Here is a 27,385-nt window from a genome sequence, read left to right as displayed (position 1 = left end):
AACGTATAAAATCTCGCAAACTTGTAGAAAATCATAGGGATATTATGAATTCAGAACTTTCACATAATTCTCTAACACCAAAAAATAAAATGTTCAGTTTTATGTACTTGGGAGAGGAGTATATTTTTAAAACAAGTAATTTTACTTAAAAAATATTTATTGATTATAAAAAGTGTAATTATAAGGTAAATATTATCTAATATCTGAAGGAAGATTTGTTTTGAGGGATCCTGAAGTTAACTTAGTCTGGCACATCTGGTTTGATACTCGGGTTGCGGTTTCTAAGTACTTGGTGAACAACGATTTCAAATTGTTATATGCCTAAAATAAATTTGAAATCCTTAAAAATAATCTCCACTTTTGATTTAGCATAGCTGATAGATATTTTCCAATGGAACTAAGTTTTAATATAGTTTGTATAGTAAACAAAAGTTCTGATAATTAGTATCAGCTTTGCCTTTAATATTAACATAAGCAACAATCAATGTTAATTTTTAGTCGATAGGGATACTCAAATCTTAACGTTTTCGTTGAACTCAAGATTTAGAGTAAGATACATAGTGTATTAACCAATCATAGAACAGTTATTAGAAAAGGTTGACAAATTTCCTCATTCAAATGTCACAACATAGAAGATATTGCAGAAAAATATAGAAGGGTCAAATATATAGGTTGCACATCCCAAGATTGAACTATTAATATACATTTTCGGCCTGTGTTGGTTAAACCTGTCCTACCACCAAGTATAAATTACATTTACATATTAAAGAAAATCAATTTATGATTAAATTTTGAGATGATTTAGTATTTTCTACAATTGTCTCAATTCAAGTGTCTCTAACGATCTCATCGATCCTGCCCTGCTAGTTGACAATTGACAGTTTACTTCTACAATAGACAGTGTATAACGACAAATGACAGGTTATTAATGTAAAATAATCTGGAAATGACAAACGAAAGTTTATTTCTACAATAGACTGTGTATACCGACAAATGACAGTTAATTTATGTAAAAAAGAGTCTATAAGGACAAATGACAGTTTATTTCTACAATAACCAATGTATAATGACAAATGGCAGTTTATTTATGTGAAATACAGTTTATAAGAACAAATGGCAGTTTAATTCTGTAGAAGACTGTCTCTAAAGACATAAAATAGTTTGTACATTAAACTAAAACCGCAACAAAGTACTATATAAATGGTCGCAAACCATTCAATAATAAAATGATAAATAAAAGTTTTAATACGATCAAAGCCATGAATTTCTTATAAAAATCTTTTTGTAAAAGACAGTCTATAACGACAAATGACAGTTTATTTCTACAATAGACAATGTATAATGACAAATGACAGGTTATTTATATAAAATAGTCTGGAAATAACAAATGAAAGTTTACTTCTACCAAATACACTCTATACCGACAAATGATAGTTTATTTCTACAATAAACTGTGTATAACGACAATTAACAGTTTATGTGGAAGACAGTCTATAATAACAACAGAAATAAAATCTTTTAACCACCTTGGAACATTTTTTATATGAATTTCATTTGATTTGTACTTCATTAGATATTGAATTGAATCTCACCTGTAAATATGGTTGTTCTATATTGTTTGAATTTTGAATATCAAGTTCGTCAATTAATCGTTGGATAGCATAAACTGGCAAACAAAACGCCGGTGACGTAGGTCCTAGTGATTGTGCGAATCCGAACAATTCTTTACCGTATCCCAAAGCGGCTAGTATATATTCATTAACGAATTCAATAGCCTCTTCCAGTCTTCCAGACGAATGTAATAATCTTAGCAGTTCTGCGGGGTTCCTCACCTATAAAATTAAATGAAAGAACTTTACTGCCATCATAAAAAATAACATAAAAATATGACTAATGGGCTTTGTAGTGATTAAAAAAATGGTTTACATAAGAGCACGATTTGGTCTTACGTTACAAGGCAGAGATGACATTTGTTTTAGGTATACAATAAATATATCAGAGCACCGAGCGAGGAAAGCATTCAATCAAGGGGAGGTGATGCAAATGAAATTAGAATAGAACCAGAACTGTAACGAGAACAAAACCAGCAGAATAAAATTTCCTGTAATGTAACCTTTCATCTGTTTTAGTATTATTGCCCTATTTGCCAACTTAGAAGGTTCTTTTTTATCTACACACAAAAAGATTTAAATGAGAGGTTTTTAGATTTTTACGGTAACCTATTCCACTTTGAACCAAGATTCAAGTTATAACTAAATTTTCTACAATTGTCTCTAACCATCTCTGCAGAGACTTTTTTGCTAGCAGACCATTGAGAGTCGTGATAGAAACACTTTTGGCTACACTAAGAATGGGTTCTGGACCCATTGGTGGATTGTAGGAGTTCTTGAAGGACTTTCTTCCACTCCAATAAAGTTTCCTATAAAAATGTTTTGTGAAAGATAGTCTATAACAACACAGGACAGTTTATTTCTCTAAAAGACAATCTCCAAAGACATAAAATAGTTTTTACATTGAAAGATTGCAAACCATTCAATGATGACGTAGAAAGTTTTCATGCGATCAAAGCCATAAATTTCTATAACGACAAATGATAGTTTATTTGTGAGAAAGGCAGATTCTAACGACAAATGACAGTTTATTTATGAGAAAGATAGTCTCTGACGATAAATGACAGTTTATTTATGTGAAAGACAATTTCTAACGACAAATGACAGTTTATTTAGGTGAAAGACAGTCTATAACAACAAATGACAATTTATTTGATATGGAATAGAATAGACATTAAACAGAAAATAAAAGTTTGCAAACCATTCAATAATGACAGAAAGTTTTAATGCGATCAAAGCCATAAATTTCCCATAAAAATGTTTTTGTAAAAGACAGTCTGTGACGATAAATGACAGTTTACTTCTACAATAGACACTGTATAACAACATAAAAAGAGTAAAAGTGTATAAAGACAAAATAGTTTGTACATCCAAAAACCGCAACAAAGTACTATAGACATGAAACAGAAAATAAAAGATGCCATTCGGTAATAGTATAGAAAGTTCAACTGAGATCAAAGTTCTAAATAATGGAATTTCTGCTTAAGTGGGGGTGTGATCTCGATTGGGTAAATTAAACGAAAAATGCATGCAGCAATTTTTTAAGAGAGTTAGAAATTGCAACAGTTATCGAATTAGAATAAACTATATCTCCGTAATCAAGAAGTGTTACAAAGTTTTTTGCTTCGTTTACTATTGGTATGTTTTCGTTATCAATATTTATGCCGAAATTACTAGTTACATAAGTTAGCTGTTGTCTGCTGCAACCAAAAAACAGTAACTTTGCAATTAGTTTTAAATTGTGATTTTCTGAAAATAATTTTATGTTATTCAGGCTGTCACTATATTGCTCCAGAATAATTAGAATTTTGAAAAGGAAACGTATAACTTTGAATCGTCTGTAGTACACTTTAACTAACATAAACTGCTATTGTACAGCAGGCATACATTTCACAGGATATCTTCTAAAATGTTTTTGTATACTTTTTTTAAATGGAAATAAATTTTTACATTATTGTTTCTAATCTACTTACTTTATAGGAAGCCACAAGCCAATGTGGAAAGAAAATTCTCATGTTAACAATCTTTTTAGCAATAATATAATGTAGTGTAGTCATATTGGGTTCTTCGTACTTTTCCAAGCAATCTCGAAGAAATTGCCAAACTACAGCAGCAGCACTATCTCTATTCACTGGAAGATCTGGAAATAAAAAGAATAAAACGTTATTTTTATTTCTTTTGTTTTCATTACATTTATTTTACTACCTTGTAAATCATTTTCCACTAACCAATTCCAGGCACTAGGGTTTTCTTCTTCTGAGAGTATGACACAATGTTTCGTTAATACTTCAAATACACTTGTGTAAGGTAACTCAAAAGTTGTACAAATGTCCAATGAAGTTTTGAACAATCCAGCAGCATTCAATGAAGATACTAATTCTATTGGGCCTGCAAACGAAACTTTCTCTGCTTATTTGTTAACATTAGAGATGTTTTGATTTAGGAAAACAAGAATAGCATAATATGTGTATATGAGATTTGGTAACACTTCTTTTTTTTAATTATAGAAATCTAGATTTAAATAGAATTAATTACAACAATCACTCAAAAAATCTGAAAAATTTGTGATAAAAACTTACTGGTAATATTAACTGGAGATGAAGTTGAAGTGAATCTTGCCAATTTCAGTTTAGCGCTTGCAAAAATTAATTCTTTCTCTACTGTTTCAATATCAACTACTTCCACTTGTTTTCTTAATTTGAAAACTTTCATTTCCTAAAAAAATATAATACAAGGTTCATATAAAAAATTTCAAATTTATTCAAAAATATCAATTATACAGTATTGCAAAAAAATTACAGAACATAGGAATATGATAAATATGATAAATTTAACTATTTCACTCCAATTTACCAGAGCGGAATTGGACATTTGTGAGTCAAAATTTGTCTTTGGTCCTTGTTTGCTTTTGCTGATTAATTTCAAAGTGCCACAAGCTGCGTTATTCTAGTTCTTAAAAATATATACAAAAAAATAGTTATAGTTTATTTTAAATAAAAAGAATTGAGGAAATATTTTCCAAGTAGATGAATGGAGTTTTGTAAATTATTCAAAATCATAATAAATGTAAGTTTCAAAATTATCTGGTACTATGAAGGCTTGTACACACTAGAAGACATGTTGCACGATTTTGGTATCAGAAACGTGTCTAAGGTTGTCTACGTAAACATATCTATAGACATACAGCTACCGAGTGGCTTGGTTCGACTGTTTTTGTGTTCGGTTCTTCATTTATTATTTACACAGCAGTTGGTGAAAATGTAGTCGAACGAGGAGGTTTTAAAATTGATTGAAAGTTTCCAAGCATTCCAATCATTTTTTCTTGTTTCTCTAAATTTTGTTTCTTGCTTCATTATCAACCCTCCGACCATCAGAAGGAACTCCTCAAAATTAGCATTGTCACAAATAGTTAGTCATCATTTGAAAATTCTTTTTTTTTGTGCAGTCAAACCTCCTCACTCTTATTTTGATACTGATCGATTTGAATCCTAATAAAATTAAACAAAAATTAGGGTTCTTAAGGATTGCGATAAGAATCCAATAAACAGTCGCGTTTATAATAATTAATGGGACTTTTCTATTGGAAATTAAATAGGTAGATTGAAATTTAAGGTTTATGTCTCAAATAAATTATTTGTATCACTTTAGTTACAGTGATTCAAACAATGCATCACTGATCTGTTCCTTCAGCTCTTCTATCGTTATTGGTAGTGAGGATACCCAAACAACGTCCTCGATGAGTCTCCAAAACACAGTATTTAAATGTCATGAGAATTCAGGATAAGATAAGACAAGGTCAGCAGTGATATGTTCAAGTGAAATATTTCATTTACAAGACAAATTTTCCAACTTCTGAACGATTCATTTATTTTTCATACATTTGAAGAGAGACTGAACTCGATGAAATAACTTCAAGGTTTTGTATATCAGTATTACCTTGTTTGAACCAGCCAATGGTTGTATGTAAACAACTTCGTCTTCTTCGTCTGGATCGGCTGGTCTAACCACCCAAGCATGTTCGATCTTACATAGATGCAAAACATTTTTGGCTGCCAAATAACATTTTACTTGTTTCTCCAATGCATCAACACTGTTTACATGATTTAATCTAAAAGCCTGTTCGTACATTACTGATGCAGCTAAAACATTTATTTTTATCGATCAATATAAATTATTAGTTTCTATAATAATTTTAAAATTTTGGACATTTTATTTACTTAAGAAGTGCTTTCGATTCAGTAAAAAGAGAGAAAATAACAGAAGAACTAGAAATACAGGGAATTCCAAGAAAATTAAAAAATTAATAGAAATAATAATAAATAAGAGTGACATTAAAGTGAGATTCCAAGGCACAACATCACAAAAGACACACACAAATAAAGGTGTCAAACAGGAAGAACAGGAAGGACCCAATGTTACCAACATTATTCAATATAATATTGGAAGGCATTGTGAGAAACGCAGGATTACAAAATAACAACATTATAACAGAAGTAACACAGATATTAGCATACGCAAGTATGTAACTAGCATAGTAAATGGACAGAGGTAATTAATAAAGGCGATCAACAAATTAGAAGAAGCAAGAAGAGAGAGCAAACCAACTGAAAACTGTCAAATACAATTTTAACCTTTAACTATCTAGAAATAACTTTGGGACAAACAGCAAGAGACAGGATAAAGGAAAGGATACAAAGGGTATCAATTATAGGAAAGAAACAAAATCCTATTAAAAACAAAATAGAAATGTACAAAACTCTGATAAGACCAGTGATGACGTATGCGATGGAAATAACAGTAATCAATAAAAAGTAAGAATAGCTTAAAGAACCGAGAAAACGATAACGAGAAGTATAACAGGTCCAAACATAACACAGGAGGGAGAAAGAAGGGCAAAGAAAAACGAAGAAATAGAGAAACAGCTGGAGAAGGAAAATATAGTGAGATACATAAAAGCACAAAGACTCAACTGGGCCGGGCATATAATAAAACGAAAAAAAATAAAATAAAAATAAAAACTTTTGAGGGTGTAACAAGCAAAAATAGAAATTTTGAAGGATCCTCTTATCAAGAACATCTTAGATTTAATACGCTTACCTAATCTGTGAGAAAGAGGTCCTCTTTTTATCTGATACGAATACAAAAAATCATAAAATATATTATTAACTGCGTCAGTAGCTCTAGCTCTTGTTAATAATATGTTAGTAAAAAATTCGTCCATGCTACCATATGTGAAATTCAACAAAACGTCTAATTTCTTTTCATCCAATAACGTTTTAACTAAATCCCTTAGATTATCCTTCTTACGATCCGGATCTGGATTTGAGTTGAGTGAGTCGAATGCTAATTCATAATGTTTTAAAGCCAGATGATGTTTGAATTTTATTGAATACAACGTTGCCTGAAAAATAAACCGATTAAAAAATTCCAACAGATATAATGTCACAAGATAAATTGGTTTGTTATTTGAATTAGGAGATTAAATATCGGTCAATTACTCTTACGGATGCACAGTGAGTCCTATGCACTAAAAATCTGACCAAAGGTTCAAATTATAAAGCGTTATGGAAAGCTTTTAACCAAAACATAGCTGAACCAGATAAGCTTTTAATATCAAATCAACTTTGAGTATACTAATTTATATTCGGAACTGCTGTTTCTATTCCGGCTCATAATGCCAATGTAGAGAATATATTCTCATTAATTTCACAACTGTGAGGAACGAAGCCTAGATACAATCTCGTCAGTAACTAAAATTTAATTCAATTTCTAAGATTATGAGTGTATTGATTTTTACAAATTTCTTTTATAAGCTAAAGACATTATGGAACTATCAAAAATATGGATAAAAACAATCAAACTGAAAAGTAAAAATCGCAAGGGACTGCGGTTCTGGAAACATATGAACATAGAGGCAATCCAGCTCCTCGATGACACGAACATGATGTAATAAAATATACCTGAAAGGTTTGGTTTTCTCATTTTTTGGTCACTTGGTCATCAGAACGCATCCGACGTTGTTTGTGCAGTGTCTAAGTGTGTAAATCTAAAGAAAATTTTGAACCATCTTTTGGTGTTTTGGAGTTTTGGATATAATGTAGTTATGGGTTAAAGAAATCAAAGTACATTGTTCAATATTATTATAGAAATGATTTTTATTGAAAAATTTCTTGAACCGTTAGCGACATTGATACTGAAATTTATCCAACACTCACAATTACACTGTCTGACGCGCGTTTCGATAACCAAGTTATCGTCTTCAGAGACTGAAGGTTAACTAAAACCTAAATTTTCCCACCAATGAACTTTCTCCCGCGAAAATATGAATAGGGATAAATAGTCAATTCCTTACAACCCACTCTATAGTTTAGTAGTCAAGGAATAAATATGAAGATTCCCGTCGAGGAGGTTTTCCAGCTGGTTTTAATTTTCGCGGGAGAAGATTTATTGGTGGGAAAATTCAATATAAAAGTAAGTCAAGTTATTAGATTCCAGTTTACTTCCAGTCTTTGAAGATGATAACTTGGTTATCGAAACGCGTCAAACAATGTAATTGTGAGTAATCAAGTCAAAGAAAAACAATATTAGTCACACTTAGTTACGTCTTAATTCTTTGTTTAGATAAAACAGCATAGTATATAGAATCTGCCAAACAAACAAAAATTTGCTGCCAATATTTGCTCCTTTTGAAAATATAGTAATTTTTATGTAACGGATATTTATATGCGGTAATTTTGGAAATACTAGAATACAGTAATTTTTTCTCATTTAATGGAATTTTCAGTTAAAACTAGCTTTCATTGGGGAATTCCATTAATGGAAAACAGTGTTCCCAGTTGAAAAATTTATTGTTTATCAATATCATTCTACTAAAACACTTAAAAGTCAAAGTTTTTAAAATAAACTTCCGTGGCATATCATTTTTTTGTATAAACCGCGATTAGAAACACAAGATTTTTTTCAGGAGCATCTTACGAAACCTTGCCATCCACCTGAGCCGGTGGATAATTTTTCAGTAGCACTGCGAAGAGATAAAGTTGTATCTGGGACTCCATCCAATGGTAGAAATACCTCCATGTATGCAGTGAATTGACACTAGTTTTAACTGAAGAAGTTTGTGAGAACTAGTTTTCCCTAGTCAAAACTATAATTAACTGAAAACAGATTTCAATTGTAACATGTATATATACAGTAAATAGATATATAGATATAGACGCATACAGTGACATTGCTATCAATGTACTCAGTGACCAATTTTAAAATATACCAGTGATTTGAAGATATGGTTTTATTAAGAGAGGCTCTCGCTCTTCTAGACCAAATGGCGACTCTTCAATTATTATAAACTTTATGTGTTCTTAAACAGTTACGGATAGTTGTACACTAAAATTATTTGATCTTACCCATAATGGATCATCTGTTTCTACAGAACTTAGTGCTGCATGTGCTGTGTTCGCCACACTAATAACACAATCTCTTGCTTTATGCAATTCAAACAGTTGAATAACCTAAAAAACATATTCAATCATAGTTATAGATAACTTGATATAGTAACAAATCTTACTTTTAAATAATAACCGATATACGCTTTAGTGGGATTGTCTTCATTTCCTTTTAAAATCCTTTCTTGTAAAAAAGTGTCAGTAAAAATACCCTTGGCTGCTGTTTCAAATAAATCTTCAGCTTTGTAGTATTCGCCTGTTGTTAAAAATGCAGCAGCTAATAAAAAATTCCCTAGAAATTGACGATTAAATAGATTTCATTTATATAAACCACAATAGATAGTTATATACTTACTTGTACAACTGTTCCATTCGCACCAGTTGCTCAAAAGTCTAACATATTGTTGTAACCATAAATGCTGACCACTTCCTAATAACCATTCCGCTAGAACTGTACCTCCACTTATCGGCCAGCTAAATATTCGTTAAGGACGATACGATTTATCAATAACTCATTTTTTTAACATACTTTATAGTTATTTTAAAAGGATACATGATGTGTCGAACATGATTCAAATAAGGTAACAACGAAAGGTGCCAATGGGCAAGTGCTTCATCACTACACGTCACTCTGGCAAATGATTTTCTTGCTTCCTGTCCACCAGTAGATGAAATGAAAAGTTCCAATAATGAACTACACATACTAACCGGTCTCAAATTTAAAACAGGAGGTAATTTGAGAGGTGTTAATCTATTTATTGAAGATTCTCGACTCCTAAAAATAATAAACTCATACTAATTAATTTTAATCAGATATTTTTTGTTAAATGGTGGATGAGAGGAGATATTTAAAGAAGATGAGGAAGTTAAAATAACGAAATATCGAATATACTTACGGTAAATTAGCTATACTGGTTAATCCACATAACCATAGCACAACATAACTGGCTTGAGTGAGCACAACTATTTCAGGAGTACAAACTGAACGTACGGCCTCTAATACACCCCAATCAAGACTTTTTTCATTGAGTAGTATATTACATATCAAAAGTAAATTTCGACATATTTGGAATCTAGAAATAACTGTATTTATTATAGGAATTAGTAAAATACTTAGTTAAATACTAGTACCTATTTTCAGATTGTTGTCTTAAACTTTCGGCGACCACTGAAGTACCTAATAAGGAACTAAAATGGTACATTGCATTAGGGTTGATATCATTATCGGGATTAGCCAATGTATTTTCATATCTCAAAAGTTCCAAAATTTTGTGCATAGCTTTGTACAAGTCACCAATATCGTTAAGCATTTCCAAAACATGAGAAGAAAACTAGAACAGAGAAGAAAGACTAGTACCTATTATAAGGGTTAGAAATGACGCATAATTGAATTTTTTTCTCGTTTTCTAAATTATAATTCCATATAAAACTTTTTGTTTATTATTTTTTGATAATAGAGTGTTTTTTCTTCAACATCATTTTATATAGGGCGCCAAAGTTGAAACTGCGAAAATGATAGCCTCCCTCTGCGCTCAGATAATCTCAAATTTGGTGAATATGAAAAAAAAATTCAAAAAGCTTTTTTAAGAGGAAGACAATTTTTCAATTCGATGCAAATTGACACTTGTAATCATCTGTTTTAACCCGTGGGATATTTCAAGTACTTCAGTAAGATCTAGATTAGTCAATTTGAACAAGAAGTTTATGATCAGTCAAAAGACTGTTACTAGTTTTTAACTGACTCATTTTCATTTTTAAATCATTCTTACCATTTGAAATAGTCCTCAAAATTGTATAGATTTCAATAATTTGTGAATTTCTTTGACAGTTTTTTGCAACTTGAAACAAAACTTAATGGCATTGGTCAAAATCTATGTTTCATAACAGACAAAGCAAACATAATATCACTTAAATGACTATAGTAATAGACTAAGAAGCTAAAACTGATTCAAACTCTTGTCGCTGTTTGCTTCAATACATATGAATGTGAATTGCTAATATAAAAATTTATTCACCATATTTTTTATCATTCCTTGTAAGTATGGAAAACATAATAATGGTTTGAACACCTCTAGATGCAAGATAACCAATTTTAAAACATTGTGGACACCACCAGACCAAGATCATGAAATGGGGCAATAAGAGCAACAATGGGGTACATAGAATGAGCTTTTTCAATAAAAAATCTGCATAATAAGAACCAATATGTTTTTACAACACTGCATAAAATTGAAATAGCAGCTTTATAAACACACATCATGGTTAAAAATATATTTTATATACTGGAATATATTCTTGATTACCAGTTTGTTCATTTTTTCAGGTCGCCTGTCTATTGTATCAAATTAATATTTTTTTGTAAAGCTATATCAAAAAATCTCACTTGACAATCCATTTCGGATTGGATTTTCTCCAATAGATTTTCCATCACAACATCTGGTAGCTGAAGATTAAAAAGTTCTTTTTCGAATGCTTGTAGAAAGTTAAGATTGATTTGTTCTTCTAAATACACTATAACTTGGAATAATTTCATTACATCATCTGTGGTTTCCAAATCTAAAACCATATAAAATTTATTTAAACCTGAGAACAACTTTTATTAATAAAATATTAGTTTTTTTAATTTTTAGATTTTTTTCTATATTCATAGATAATTGATGTGACTTATACCTTCAGATAACATTGAAAAATTAACAAACTGATCTCTATATACATCTTCATTACATAATGTCATGTGTTCTAAGGGATCCAATGGTCTAAGAAACGAAAAAGTTGATTTTTTTAGAAACACTGCACCTGATACAGATGGCAGTAGCATCAAACCCAATGGTTTCAAACTTGCGATATGATACTGAACACAACATGAATAAAATTTCTGCCAGCACCTGAAACCCAATTTATTAATTAAAATAATATAGTTTTCTATTGTTAACTAATATGTAGTGATAGTGTTACTTCAAAATATGATTTAAAATTATAAAATTGCCCTCAAGTTTGTTTCTTACCACTCTGCACATTCTAAATATTCCTCATCGTTAACAACTGAATCATTCAACACATTGTGAATTTCATTTTCCACAGCAAGGCATATTCTTTGTTTTAACGCTGTAGCTGATATGTGAGCATCAGATAATATAGTTGATCTTTTATAAATCTGAAATTGGAAAGTTAAATAATTGAAACTGAAAATTACAAAAAACAAAGAAACTTACTGAAAGTGCTTTGCTTATAATATGTAATGGAAACCTTCCAGGGTGAAATATGTATTGCAAATAAACCTGCCTAGGATCACTCTCTCCATCATTAGATGGAGCTTCATTGGCATCTGGTATTGTTTCCAGTATAACCGGAGACCAGCTGCTAGATTTAAAAACACCAGATTGTTGAGAAACTGGAAGACTAGCTGTATATACCATGCTATCTCCATCTTCACATCGCCATACTGACCAAATACGATTTGTTTGTACAGCAAAATCAATAAGGTCATTCTGGAAAGAAGAATAACTTAATCAAAATAATGAATAAAAAAAATTTGTAATAAAAATAATTATTGAAGCCTACTACGCCTTTTAGCTGTGAGACATGGACATTTAAACAAAATCAAGTATATCTTATATAAGCAATGAAAATGAAATTCCTCAAAAAATAAAAAATAAAACAAAAAAGATAGAATAAGAAATGAAACATTTGGAGAAATACAAAAGATAAAAATACATGAATAAAAAAGTATATGTCATAACCCCAAATCAAACAGCCATACAATGTACGACTTAGAATTAAATAAAAATAGAATATTAAGAATAATTACCTCAGGAGAATATAGTGTAACTAATCTGTCAATTGTTATTTCCTGTCCCCTTATCACTGGATTTAAAATATGAAATTGACAGCCACTGGAGTAATTCAAAAATACGGCTAAAGTACTTTCACCACTATTACCATCAACTGCTTTTCTTAATATAGCTGAAATAAAATGAATTTAATCACATGAATCATAATGTTCTTCTGAATAAATAGGTACCTGCTTGTACTCGATCTTTTGTATTATCACCAGTTTTTTCTCTCACATCTATAACAGCAACACATTGCCCTTTACTACATGACCAAAACTTCAAATGTGCATCTCTTGTTAGGGTTAACACATAAGTTTCATAATCCACGATATAAAAAAGAAGACTAACTATTGCATCACCATCTGAGTTTCTAGATCTAAAATTACAATCAGAAATTAAACAAAGGATCTATTGTAATTATGTTCTTGCTTTTGTACAGTATTTAAAATTGATCCATTAATCCCACTCTTTTTGAAAATTCAGAATGTGGGATGGTTGTAGCTGCTAGAGATCTTCATCTTCTATTTGATACGCTCCCAGGTGTAATTCTCTCAATTTCCTAATCTCTCTCACAATGTGGATAGAAGTTTACTTAGCAGAATCTGCTAAAGTACCTTCAGATGTCCATTGAGGTGGCAATGCCCTGACAAGATTCCTGTTATTATTCATATTATTATTCATTTCTAGAGTTTTCTCTATTGTCCTGGAGTCGATTCCTCAAAAGGGTTCAGTTCGTATGAGAGGTTTATCTACTCTTACTCCAGCAATTCTGTACGCTATTTCATTTCCCTCCATTCCTGTGTGCCCTGGAACTCATTGGAGGGTGACTATTCTTTTTACCTAGCTCATTTAACTTGTCCAGGTATTCACAAACCAGCTTGGATCTTATGACATTGGAGCTTAGAGGTATAATGGTAGCTATTTCATTTCTCTCCACTCCAGTGTGTCCCTGAACACATGGGAGGGTGACTTTATTCTTCTTATCTAGCTCAATAAACTTTTTTATGACATTGAAGCTTACAGCTCTAATGGCTGCTTGGGTATTGGACAAGAAGATAATCTGTTTGTGATAATTTCTTGAATTGGACACATTTTTGAATTGCAAATATTTCTGCTTGAAAAATACTTGACGTATTACTGCAGAGTATTTGGTTCTGGACCCACACACTTCCATTCAAGTCCTGTCTGCTCTTTTGGAGCCATCTGTATACAATTTGATGACATTTATGTTCATTTCTCTTATGGTATTTTGATCCCATTTGCTTTTACAGATTGTTTTGAGGTACATTTTTTCTCAATTCTGAATTTTTTTCGTATTTCATCCATAGGCTTACTTAGAATCACTTCTAGTGCAGCCGTTTGGCATATTCTCATGGTCCCAGTTGCACATATGCAAGCCAGTCATTGTAATTTTGAGAAATACAAAGATTGGCTTGGATAAAAAAGTGATTATAAAACAAATCAAAAATACAACTAAAATATATTCACTGTTAAAATGTATATGAAAACTAATAATATGTAGTTACTAATTCGTATTGATTAAATTAATAACTAATAAGTAATTTAGGGTTTTCTAATATTTCTATATAATCTATACAATAAATGTATTTAAAACTAAATTATATTTCATACTATTTAGAGAACATTTTACATGTTTATATTGGTGACTACTAACCTAAATTTCTCAGCAATTCCTGATAAAAATCTGGGTACCAAAGATTCTCCTTTTAATTCAGTACATACAACCTGTTCGTTATCAGGATTTTGCTTTATTAATAACAATTCCGTAGATGGATATGCTAATACAAAAAATGCTTCTTCAGTTTCAGGCAGCAAATAAGAGCTAGCCAGATTTGGTAACTGATCAGCTAAAAATAAATATTAAGTGTGGAAAAAGCAATAAATTGTAAATTCAACTTTACATTTTTATAATATAAAAGTTGAAATATTTTTGTTTTTACAAAAATAAATAGAAGAAAGTTACATTATACAATTATAATTTACTCACTGGCAGTAGTTGGGTTGTTGAAAACATAAAATGTATTAGGATTTCTAGCATCAACTGGTGAAGCTTTTAAAAATATAGAAGGAGCTGCAAGATCCGGATGAATTCCCAAAAATTCATCCTACAATAAAATTCAACTCTGAAAAACTACTAAAAGCAATAACAAGTTAAATATAACGCAACGTACCTGCCTATGAAACCTATCAGGATGTGGAAATATCAGACGATGAACACTACATACTGTTGGTACAAGAACTATAATATTTTCATATGTTTCATGTATAGAAACTCCATCTAATATAGGTGTGTCTATAAACCGGTATCGCACTCTGTTTGAAGTTAGGTTTATGTCCAAACTGTGTTCTACCAATTCCAATACATCATAATTAATTCTCCTAAAACAAACTTTTTATTATATACACCCAAAATAAGGAATAATAAATACCAGTAGATAAAACGGTTTCTTGTGTGGTGTTTAGTTGAATCTTCGTAACAAAAACCATTAGATTTTTCTGCTACTTTTATATCTTGTAATGTACTTTGAGTACCTCCTACAAACAATCCATAGGTAACTTAGAAAAGTTATATGAATGAAACATACCTGTTGTAAGAGTTATTTCTTTCCAATTTTCGAAAACTGTTTGATCTGGTATCACTTCACGATAACTTAAAGTAAATTCAGTCATGTTTAAATCCTGCCCCAAATAAAATAATAAGCTCTTTAAAATACGGTTATGAGATACATAACCTTAAAATTAGGCGCGTATAGTAATTTGAGTTCAGGGTTACCACTTCATTTTTTATGTATAGTCAATGGTATAGTTGAAAAAAAATGTTCTATAGGGTTAGAAATAATTATTTTCTTACGCTCTAGATATCTCTTTATTCATACGAAGTTAGATTTAAACCCTCTCATTAATTGTACAATAATATTTAGTACCTACCCATTCATTTACTAACAAGTTTTTATTTCCTTCCAAAACAGATATTCCGAAAAAAAAATATGCAATAAAGGTACAAATAGAATAAAATGATAAATTGAATAAGTATGAATATTAATAAATAAAAAGATTAGAAGTAACATAATTTTACATTTGAAATGGTTCGTAATTGAATATATCATCAATCTAGTTTTAAAATTATTGCAATTCCAGAAAAGAAAGCATTATCGATAATGAGTAATTGAATAAAATTCATTTCAACATTCATAGAGTCATTTTACTGTGTTCTATAAATGCGTTACGCATTCATAGAACAGGTTGCCAGGTGGCCAAACCTAATCTAACCTAATGGCCCGACACCCTACATTATTGCGGATTTTGTCTCAGTATTAATAGGTAGAGACAAAAAAAATTGTATGTAAAAGCAAGCTTTTTTGATTATTATCATAAATCTTGTTCAATTATAGTGAAATAATAATAAAATCGAATAACAAATGAGTCTTAGGTAGGTACTTAATCGATCAAATAGTTATCAGTCAAAATTTAATTCTAGAAATCTAAACCTATATCGACATATTTAAATTCTTCTTAAATACTAATGAAAGGCACAAATAAGATTCTTTAACTGAAAAAAAATAATCAAAAACTACTTCTTTTCAAGTTAAACGATAAAACAAATAAACTTCTCTTTGAGTTACACAATAAAAATAATTATTCATAGTTTTGGTTTGCCGAAACGTGCTTTAAGAGCTCATTTTCTTTCAAGATGTAAAGGGGCAGTTGCTCCCCCATAGAGATCAAATGTAGCTAGCCGCAAAGCGACCAAAGTCCTAAAGCCGTACGACCAATTGACTTCCTTACCTATTAATAAAGTCCGCAACGCATGACAAATTAAAGTTGTTGATGTCCTAAAAGAAATTCCTTCTTTCCCGAAATGGAAAAAGCATTGAAAATTTTGATTGCTCTTTACCATGCACGACCTGTACAGTAGAGCGATCCTTTCGCAGCCTCAGAAGACTTAAAACACCGCGGCAGAAGATCGCCTCAATGGTATGGCCATGATGAGTGTACACAAAGCTATAGTGAAAAAAACCTGAATAATTTTAATGATAAAGTGGTTGAAAATTTTGCAAAAAATATCCGCAGGTTATGTTTTAATTAAATATTATTGTTATTAAAATAAATAATTATTGGTGTGTTTAAAACTTTGATTAAGTTATTGTGATGTCGAAGGATTGTGATATTGATATTAGAACCGTTCTTTTTACAATCGTCATCGGGCTAAAGACTTCCAAAGTGTAACGCTTCATGTTCTCGACTGTACCAGGCGTTCGTATTTTTCATCCTTCATAATATTGTCCCATTGCCCCCCCCCCCCTTAATCATAAGCTGACGACGCCTTTGGTTAGGTACTTAATTATTGAATAGCTTCATTTCCTAGTTCCTACCTCTATGAAAAATAAAAGTAATTATTACTTATTCTTTAAGCCTAAATTTCAGTACTGTAGGAAGGTAATATTGAGAAAAATATTCCCATTCAATACTTTTGATTCAACATTTGTATAAGTATTTGTATTTCTAGTATAAAAATGAAAAATAATAAAAACGAGTGCGACCCTGTTTCAATGTATTTTTACGTGTCTTGATCAATCAAAACTCTACTTCTATTTTTTAACGTCCAGTCGTATGTTCAACTAAATATTAAATAAATATGAATTTCTGAAAACTAATTTACGTATGAACTGGAATTTCCGCAAAGTATCCCGCGTATACATTGGTCTATCTTCCATTTCACATTCGTGTTGTGCTTCGATCAAGCTAATACTGTAGTTTTTAATAAAACTAATAAATCAAAATAATAGCATTTAATGTAATGCAGATACCTAATCCATAGTTAAGTAAATTTTCCAGATGTTAATTTTGCTTGGTGAGAAGAAGTTAATTACATTTTTTGTTATATTTACGTGCTTATAATTTTATAACGTGAAACATTTCTAAAAAGCAAGTAGTTGCATATTATAATAATTTACAAATTCACAAAGTAATTGGTTAATATCAAAAAAAAATTCTGGATAATCAAGTTTCTTCTTAAATTATTAAATTATGCAAACATGAAAGGCAAACCTACATTGACCTTTTGATGTGGGTACAGGGCTGAGCTGCAGATATGAATTAATAATTTATCTATGCCCATTGTATAATGTATTCATTATATAATTTTGAAATAATTGATCAAATATAGTTATTATAAATATGTAAAAAATGAAATGAAAAGAAGAGGAGTTTTTGTATAGCAGCGAATTTCATCATTCATACTTGATGTGGCGTGGCGTAGATCTGCACCACGTTCATTGAACTCTCTGATATTGCACAATATTTTACAGTATTGATTTAGATTCATCGTATAAGTCTCAAAAACTTTTTTATCATTATGTGTTAAAAACGATAATAGAAATAAAAGAAATTGATTAAATTTAAACCTTTTGTCATGTTTTCCCAACCAGAGGAAGTACTAATCAGTTGCGATGACGTAACTATATAGTAAACTTCCGATTATAGCTATTTAATTCTCATAGTTTTGGCTATCAATGCATCAGAAATTTATTTTCTTTTGATTACAAAATATTTAATATAATGTTAGAAAAATTTTTACTTAAATAAATTTGATCTTCTCAAATATAAATTGAAGTTGCAATCGATAGAGTCTCTGGATGTCTTCCAGCAAGTTGTAACAACTTTATTCGTTCTTTTTTGCGCTAGATTTGTGAATAAATGGCTTGTCAGGTGATTTTATGAAAGTATCAGTACACTATGTACACCACTTGTAATAAGTTTCAAAAAACATTTTATAACAGAAAGAAATATGAAAGAATACCGTTAACTGCTTACAAGCTTATCTACCATGTATTGACGTCAGTGGTAATGATCATTTCAGCAGAATTGGAATGAAGTGCTCTGATACCAGTAGAGATTAGCAATAATTCATAGATATTTGTCATTTATAAGTAGATTTTTCGAATTTTATCGCATCTTATCATGTATTATTCCATCGAACGATTTTAAAAATCTACAGTACATATTATATAAACGTCGTGGTTCATATATATATATATATATATATATATATATATATATATATATAAAACGAATCTGAAAATGTTAATTTGCTAAAATCAACGCCTTCTACTTGAGTATTTTGTGAATAAAATAAGACTTTTTCACAGGTATGTATCAATTCTTAAGAAAACCAAACTCAAATTCGGCATTAGAAAATTGGTCTCCAAAACCAATATGGACGAAAGAAGAACTAAATTTGTTAAAAGAATTGACTTTCTCTAGTTTACCCACATGTTGCGTGGATGATATAGTTAAAAGGAGTGACGCTTTTCCTCTAAAATTCCCAACTACCACAAACAAATGTGCGCATTTAAAACTTTTGGTATCCGAGAATGTATTAAACAGAAATATCAATTCCGCTTACCCGGTTATTCATGCATCGGTACTGAAGCTATGTTGTGATTTTCTGTTATATAAAAGGCAACATGGAAGTAATAGAGAACAAAAATATTATAAAAACAAAAATGTTATGGACTTGATCAATAGATTGTTAGTGAAAAGACCGGCGGTGTTTGTAGGACCCGATGATAAATATTTACTTTTAGATGGTACTCTTGGTAGAGGTTCTTGGGAAAATATAGGAACTGACTATGAAAAACCCCCTCTAACATTAGATAATTATTTATCTTACGATGAATTGAAAATATCGTCTTTGTTGTCAATCAGTTCTTATACTCACTTTATGAATAAAGGTCACCGAAGCAATAGTGGTGTTTACGAAGAAGATAGAAGTGCGATCGAAGGAGAAGGTATAATAATCGGAATCGTAGGTCCAAGACTTCCAAAAACCAACGCTGTCGAAAATCAAGAAATAATATTTTCTAAACAATCGCAAACCAAAGAAAACGGTTTTGGTAAATTCGTAATAAACAGTATACCTAAATTATTCGCGGATTTTTACGGTGAAGAATGCTTGGATTATAAGGAGATGTTAAAAAAGAAAGCAGATGACACGCAAGGCAGATACGTTCTTTTATTAAAACATGAGTACATTTTTGATAATATTTTTTATTACAAAAGACTTACTATATCGATTGATACTTTGTTGGGGGAAGCTAATACAAGAGGAAAGAACGCATCGAAATTTTCATTTCTACATGTTGTCGGGATCGGATTGGGAGTTTGGAAAATTTCTCCGCATCAAGATAAAGCTTTCATGGACGCATTTGCTACAAGAATATTGTGAGTATTTTTTTTTGTATTATTGACTCAAACATCTTTCACCATATAAAATTATTGACAATGAATGATCAATCAATTCTGTCGAGATAAACACAACGTGAAATAACTGCAACAAGGGATCGCCACTTTCTAAGTCACTTTTCTCACGAAGATAAAAATAATGCATCCATTTCAATTAAGTTTTTGAATACTTATATATTTAGATAAACTTTTTGTTGAGATAAACGATAAAATGAAATACAAATATTTATAAACGACCGAATGAAAAATTAATATTTTTTTTTATAAAAGGACATATCCTCAAATTTTCGATAAAAAAAGATTAAGCTTCACAAAGGTTAAATCGATGTTTTGAGCACATAGAGAAAGAGAACTGTTTTATTGTCAAAAAGTTCTTACAATTTGTAGATAAAAGCTTGTAAAAACTAAAATACAAACATAAACATAACTAAATTTCAATATACAGAAGAAAACACAATGAGTAACAAAATTATGGGTAATAGTATTAGGTAATAATTAGTATATGAGTCGTATATAAGTCCATAGCAAAAATTAAACCAGTATGAAAAGATGATATCGGTTTGATTTCAATTGGCAAGTGATTGTGTATTTTTTTGCATTGTAAAATATTGAGCCCTTAACTAATTCTAAACGTGGAAGGTGAAGGTCGTGCTCCGCGTTCCTAAGAGTATGTGCTTACGAATTAGGCAAACGAATTCAAACATGAATAAGGAAAAAAGAGTCAGAATTTTTCACCTTTTAAAGAAGTCCCTGCAGAGAGCCCTGTTGTTTAGTCCGAGTAAATATCTAACAACTCTCTTTTGTAGTTTGAAGGTTATTTTATATTTTATTTATTTATATAATCTTCGTAACCACATTAAATAAATAATAATAATAATAATTTGATATTTATGACGTTAAACTTTTTATACACACCCTGTATAAAATGAAACATTTTTCAACATAGATTCGAATACGTGTGACCTTGCTAAAAGCAACCGAACGGAAACCATTTTCATTTCTTTAAGGGTATCCTCGTAAAAAATAATTTATAAGGGTCTGCAAAAGTCAAATTTTTTACAAAAAAATTAATAACTCAAAAAGTATGCATTTTTCGAAAAAAGTTCTTAGACCAAAGTATACTAAAATTCTACGGTAATTTCAAAAATGTATTAATATACAGGGTTTTCCATTTAAAATAACAAAGTTACAGTTGACCTCCGGTAGAACCGTAAGTCGTCCATCTTTGAAAATATTTTAGTTAAAAAGATCGTATCCGAAAACCCAAAAGTAAAAATTTTCATGATGTTACTATGTATTTTGCCATATACAGATAGTTTTAACTCGTCATGGGACAACCTGTATATTTTTATTCTCCTGACAAACAACTATGTATTGTTTTCACGAACACGTACATTTTAGCCGTTATTTCCGATTTGTTGAAAGACAATATTCCCCTTACAATAAATTTGGATGTTAACAAAAACCGGTTATGCCGCCATAAATATAAAGTAATGGAAATAACATTAGTAACTTTGGAAAAAACTGATTTGATATATGTGAATCTAAGAATGTGTCGCGGCGCGTGGCAGAAATGTAACGTTTTCGTCGGGTGTTTATAGCGCATAATACACACAACAAAATGGATTCCGAGGAGGAAACACTCCTGTTGGCTTTGTCACTTCGAAGACGCCAGAGACGAAAACGAATTTGGGGGGATTAATTAATCGAATTAAAGAAAGCGACTAATTTGTCGTATTTACCTGAGAAAGTCAAGCTACATTTTAAGAGTTGTTGCATCTAATACAAACTGACTTAAGACATGAAGACACACATTTAAGATTATTAGTGACCCATGAAGAAAGTCTCGTAATTACTATAATGTATGTTTTCAATATTAAATAAATACACTGTACAAAATGGCGTCCAAGCTGCTATTCGCAGCGATCTCGTTGCGCGTCTGTAACGAATTCTCTGCGCGCGCGGTGTGATCGTTGCGCGTGCGCTCCTCTTTAAAGACGTTCGCAATCCGATAGTATGATAAGGCCCTAAATGATAGAACGCTTTGAATACTACTTCACGACTAAAAATGTGTGAAGGGGTTAAAATTAATTCTTATGAATATAAATTAATTGTACTATTGGTTTTTATCATCAAGAGGTTATAAGATATCAAAAAGAACGTATGCTATTACCTAAATATGAGTGTATAATTTATGTATTAGAAAAAGGTTTATTGCAAAGTTTGTTTAACTCACGTTTATTGTTAGTGATACCAAGGTGGGGATCAGTTTGATACTAAATGAGAAACTTTTCAGTTTTTGTCTCTTATTTTTTAGTTAAATTCCGTGTCAGCCTATTTGTCCTCTATATTTGGCGAAATTATTGATATATTTTGGTTATTAATATAGATCCTTGGGACCGAAATTACATCATATTAGCGATATATGTTTTGCTTATATTAACGAAACAAAATGTGGAGATTTCGGAAATGGAGAGGCAATTCCTATCGAAAACCATCCAAATGGAGGAATAAGAATTCATATACAAAATAGACATCCACATCAAAAGTTAATAAACGAACATGAAGGTAGTATTAATTTTTTTGTTTGTACAAATTCACTTTTAAGAGGACTAGGAATTTTCTCATTTTTACCAATTATGATATTACTTTTTCAGACAAATTATTGGTGGTGTCATACGCTTGGGATGGAAATTCTCTTCCAGGAAACGAATATTGGTCCGGAAGTTTGAGATCAAGCTCTGATCCTGCAGCAGCATGTTCGACACAAATTACTGAGCTTCATAATCCTCATATAAATACTAGAATATGCGCAAATAATTTAAAAATCGTTACGGAAGGAGATGTTATTTCATTGCAGGATTACTTAAAGACAATTCCTATGTTATTGTAAATTGGGACTTTTCCAAAATATATGAATCAAATAAATATTCTGATCATCAAATTTCATTTGCATTCTTATGAAAAATAATTTTGATTTCTGGTCTATTTTTATCAATAACGTATTTTCTAATATAAAATTATTTGACAATAAAATGTTTTTATTAATTCAGGTAATTTTTTTTATTATTTCAGTTTAACGTTCCTCGACAGCGCTGGTCATTGGCACACAAAAACAATCAAATGATACATAAGTTATATAAAGGACTGTTGAAAAATCTCTAACAATACATAAATTAATTCTATTTTCTCATACAGCTTGGTGGCTTTAAGATATACTAGGATTTTCTTCATTTCTGTCGGGCAGTCGGCAGTTAGTATCTCCTTGAGGTTGGTTAGGTTTTGCAATAGAATATTCTCTGCATTCAGTGAGGATGTGCTTAACAGACACAGGAACATGACAACTTTGGCAGACAGGACGACTTTGTGACGAGGTCAAATAGCCGTGAGTAAGTTTTGTGTGGTTGATGCGAAGTCTTCTTTTTGTCACAGCTTCTCTCCTACTCAAAAAATTTACGGTTAGGTGAGAAATAGATAGGTGGATGTTATGTAATGCTGTATAACTCTTGCTCGATATATCGCATCAAGATTCTTGAATGAGGTTTTTGAAGTCAAAATTCAGATCATTGGCAAGCAGAACTAGGATTTTAGGAGGAATCTTAGCCGCTTCTTTAGCATGGCGATCTGCAGATTCGTTACCAGCGGTTTCAGTGTGTGATGGAAGCAAGATGAGATAGTCTTTTATATAAAGACCAATGGGGGTTTGGTAGATGTCGCGAATGTTTTGGACTATTGGATGGTCGGTGAATATGGTTTTAATTGACTATATGGTTGAAAGAGAGTCAGTAGATAAGGCGATATGTTTATGCAGAGAAGAGAAAAATTTGAAAGCTTGAATTTATTTATTTCCTATAACGATTCTAACAACTGTTGTATATACCCACAAGTACTAGGAGCCTGAAGCCGCCACTGTTATAAATTCATCTGTATAAGTGTTAGGGTGCAGTCACATTGGAAATATATTTTTCTGAAACTTCATTGGCGATGTTATGGAAAAATACAAATTTGACGCACTGGGCCGATTATGTTTGTCGCCCCATAAATTAAGAAAATTTATTAAACCATTTATTAAATATTTACATATATACAAACATTTTTGTGGGGAAGAGCTTCAAGATATTAACTGATTCCAATCTTTATTAAGGCTGGTACAAGCATCGTCCCGGGCTGACCATCGCATAACACAACCGCCCACAACCGCCCCGTAGACTTGTGTCTGTGTAGGCTTTGTTACTGTCTCCCTGTGCTCCTATGGAGACAGCACTGGCTCGACTCATTGGTGCCCCGGGCCATGGCCCTATGATAAATACGCCTCTAAATATCAACATACATAACAATTTTGATAATCTAGATGTGAATACCACTTTTATTTTCCCTCCGGTAGCATAGACAATATAATTTGAAGGATAACATTGATTAGCTATGTATATGAATTTTGAAAAATCTATTGTAAGTACCTTGTGCATTTTAGTTTATCTATGGACTTCTCTTAATCGTGTAAACTTGCCTTAACGCATAATATCAGATGTCAATAATGAAAATTTATTTAAGGTTAGGTGTTCCAAAACGTAAATAAATCCGATATATGGGTTAACTTTATTTCTAAATATTTCACTGGTTATGCTATACTAAATCCAATATTACATTATTATGATTTTCACACTTCAGTTTTTTATCTAACAAACAAGTTTGAAAAATGTCTTGTCCAGGCTTATATTGTGGTAGAACAATATTATCAGATTCACAGTTAAGTGAATGTGGCCCTTGTCCTAGAGGATTCCGAAGAAATGAAACTTCACACATATGCGAATTATGTACTGATGATCCTCTACTTTATGATTGGTTATACCTAGGATTCGTTGTTCTAGTGATGTTAGTTTTACATTGCTTCTTTATAGATATGTTATCCATGAGAAGAAGGTAATATGTACAAATTTTAATTTATTGCTATTTGTACCATTAATAATTGTTTTCAGTTTTACTAAGGATATACTTATTTTGCATTCAGCAGCTTTTATTGAAGTCATTGTAGCAGCCTTTCTGTCCTTACTTTTATCACATCCAATAGGTAGTTTCACAGTATACAGTTGTAGGGTAAGAAGTATCTCTGATTGGTATACACTTCTTCATAATCCTTCACCAAATTATGATAAGAAAATATATTGTTCTCAAGAAGCCGTGTATCCTCTGTGAGTTTACTTTCAGAATTATTCCTTCTATTGCAATAAATAATTTTTTTAGGTACACAACCATTTTTCTATTTTATGGTTTAAGCATGGTATTAATGTTGATATATAGGCCATGGTTATGTAAAAAGTATTTACCGAGACAAAGTAAAATGTCTATATATGCTGCTCTATATTTTATTCCTATTCTCATAGTCATACATGCCTTAATTGGTGGACTCTTATGTAAGTATTTATGTCATTTTTGACACTATTTTTTCAAGTTAATGAGAAATTTTACTAATTTTGTGTGAAGAGAATGATTTTAATTGAAATTTAATTTTTTCAGATTATTGTTTCCCTCATCTAACACTTATACTATCTGTGATTTCTTGTGCAGCACATTTTGCTATTAAATTGGATCAAAGTATTGAATCCTTGATACTTTCAACACTTGTGGAACCACGTAATCTTGTGATTTTAATAGGACATTGGTGTTTACATGCTTATGGAATAATATCGATTACTCAACTTATAAATCCACCTCTGCATGCATCGTTCATTCTTTTGGTTCCACTGCCAGCTGTTATTTATATATTAACAGCAAGATTCACAGATCCAAACAGATTTCAATTTTAGTCTACGATATAATACCAAAATGGAAGTCTGACTGAAGTCTTCTTCCTTTTGAATCTCCAAAAATAGATCAAGTTATTTTAGAATGGAGATAATATCATTTCGAGTCCTTCTCCCTGGACAATTGAGATATTAAGGGAAATTGTTGCTCTCAAATTGATAAATAAAAGAAGACTGACATTTGATGGTTGTTCATTATTTGTATTTTATTTTTTGTGTAGTAGTGTAGATGTTCAATTATTTACAAATGAGGTAGTGAATATTTAGTATAGATTGATGACTTCTTAGGAATATACTGTTATTAGAGATGTAGTCAACACATTATATAGTTAGCAGAGTAATGTGAGCAAACAACAAAATTAGCAGAAAATTAAGTACTAATTAAGTGCTATGTTACCAAATTTTCTGATGTGCAAGTTTTTGATAAATTGGCTGTTCTGTTAACTTCAGAACTGTTAGCAAAACAATGCAAGTTAAATGTGCAAAATTAATAGATAATGATAGTAGAGTGCTTCCATAAAAAAATGTTGCCTTGTTCAATAATAGAAAAAAACTCTTATATCCTTGCATGGAATTGGATACTTCTACACGTGTTTTCGGAGAGTAAAAAAACTTCACAAAAAGACATCACAAAAATGAGATTTTGTCCAAGTTTTCTCAGTGGAACACTATCATTGACGAAGAATTATCAACTTGTGTAGCTCTGGTAGGTCCTAAATCCTTAAGTGATCGACTAATGCTTATAATATGCTGCAGAATCGATGAATTTTTCAGAGACGTCATGAAACAATGAACTTTTTCCAAGTTTTGTCGTTTTCTTAGCAGAACACTACCATTGCCGAAGAATTATCAACTTGTGTAGCTATATATATATATATATATATATATATATATATATATATATATATATATATGTATATATATATATATGTATATATATATATATATATATATATATATATATATATATATATATATATATATATATAAATATATATATATATACCGAGTAACTTTTTTTGTAGAATTTAGTGCTTTTCGATATTTTTTTATTATGTTAGTTGTAAGTTTACCCAAAATAAAGTTTACTTTGATTTAATTAACACAAACAAGTGTAACTAGCGCCCTCTATTAGCAATGTTAAATTAGAGTGCAAATTATGATTTCTCATGCCAAAAAACGTAAGATTGCCAATTTCCAAAGAGAAATTGAGAATACAAAAAATTATTGCGAAAATCAAAATTTAAATTTTGAACACACCGTATCTCGGAAACTAACAATATTTGCATAAGGCATGTTGAGCAGAATCATCATATTTTGAGGTCTAGAATCTACAGTTCAGAGATTGGACATTCTTAATGAATCACCCCGTAGATATATGATAAAATTTGACGTTTCGACCTTTAAGTCATAAGATTTTGATACATTACATA

General features: G+C 30.8%; 3 protein-coding genes across 3 annotated transcripts; 2 read left to right on the top strand and 1 right to left on the bottom strand.

Moving 5' to 3' along the window:
- Nucleotides 1-139: 139 nt before the first annotated feature.
- LOC130442389 (nuclear pore complex protein Nup160 homolog) lies at nucleotides 140-15,842 on the bottom strand. Its single transcript, XM_056776455.1, has 24 exons — nucleotides 15,492-15,842; nucleotides 15,336-15,441; nucleotides 15,078-15,285; nucleotides 14,894-15,011; nucleotides 14,561-14,753; nucleotides 13,074-13,261; nucleotides 12,861-13,015; nucleotides 12,265-12,540; nucleotides 12,058-12,206; nucleotides 11,723-11,937; nucleotides 11,436-11,608; nucleotides 10,184-10,383; nucleotides 9,949-10,125; nucleotides 9,606-9,827; nucleotides 9,408-9,526; nucleotides 9,175-9,344; nucleotides 9,014-9,118; nucleotides 6,708-7,011; nucleotides 5,547-5,749; nucleotides 4,190-4,325; nucleotides 3,816-3,998; nucleotides 3,584-3,750; nucleotides 1,593-1,832; nucleotides 140-321 (listed from the first exon to the last, which is right to left on the bottom strand). The coding sequence occupies exons 1-24, from the start codon at nucleotides 15,574-15,576 to the stop codon at nucleotides 193-195; spliced, it is 4,221 nt and encodes a 1,406-aa protein (XP_056632433.1). The 5' UTR covers nucleotides 15,577-15,842; the 3' UTR covers nucleotides 140-192.
- Nucleotides 15,843-18,896: 3,054 nt separating this feature from the next.
- On the top strand, nucleotides 18,897-23,208 carry LOC130442722 (uncharacterized). The gene is made up of 3 exons (XM_056777068.1): nucleotides 18,897-20,130; nucleotides 22,541-22,719; nucleotides 22,809-23,208. Exons 1-3 carry the CDS (start codon nucleotides 19,058-19,060, stop codon nucleotides 23,042-23,044), a joined length of 1,488 nt encoding a protein of 495 aa, XP_056633046.1. The 5' UTR covers nucleotides 18,897-19,057; the 3' UTR covers nucleotides 23,045-23,208.
- A 1,470-nt stretch (nucleotides 23,209-24,678) lies between these two features.
- On the top strand, nucleotides 24,679-26,816 carry LOC130442672 (JNK1/MAPK8-associated membrane protein). The gene is made up of 4 exons (XM_056776986.1): nucleotides 24,679-25,071; nucleotides 25,128-25,340; nucleotides 25,393-25,562; nucleotides 25,666-26,816. The coding sequence occupies exons 1-4, from the start codon at nucleotides 24,848-24,850 to the stop codon at nucleotides 25,953-25,955; spliced, it is 897 nt and encodes a 298-aa protein (XP_056632964.1). The 5' UTR covers nucleotides 24,679-24,847; the 3' UTR covers nucleotides 25,956-26,816.
- The last annotated feature ends 569 nt before the right edge of the window (nucleotides 26,817-27,385 follow it).

The sequence above is a fragment of the Diorhabda sublineata genome, chromosome 4 (assembly GCF_026230105.1).
Source record: "Diorhabda sublineata isolate icDioSubl1.1 chromosome 4, icDioSubl1.1, whole genome shotgun sequence".
Classification (NCBI taxonomy): Eukaryota; Metazoa; Arthropoda; class Insecta; order Coleoptera; family Chrysomelidae; genus Diorhabda; species Diorhabda sublineata.
Note: the sequence above shows the minus strand (reverse complement) of the source record. Positions and strands in the feature narration are given on the sequence as shown.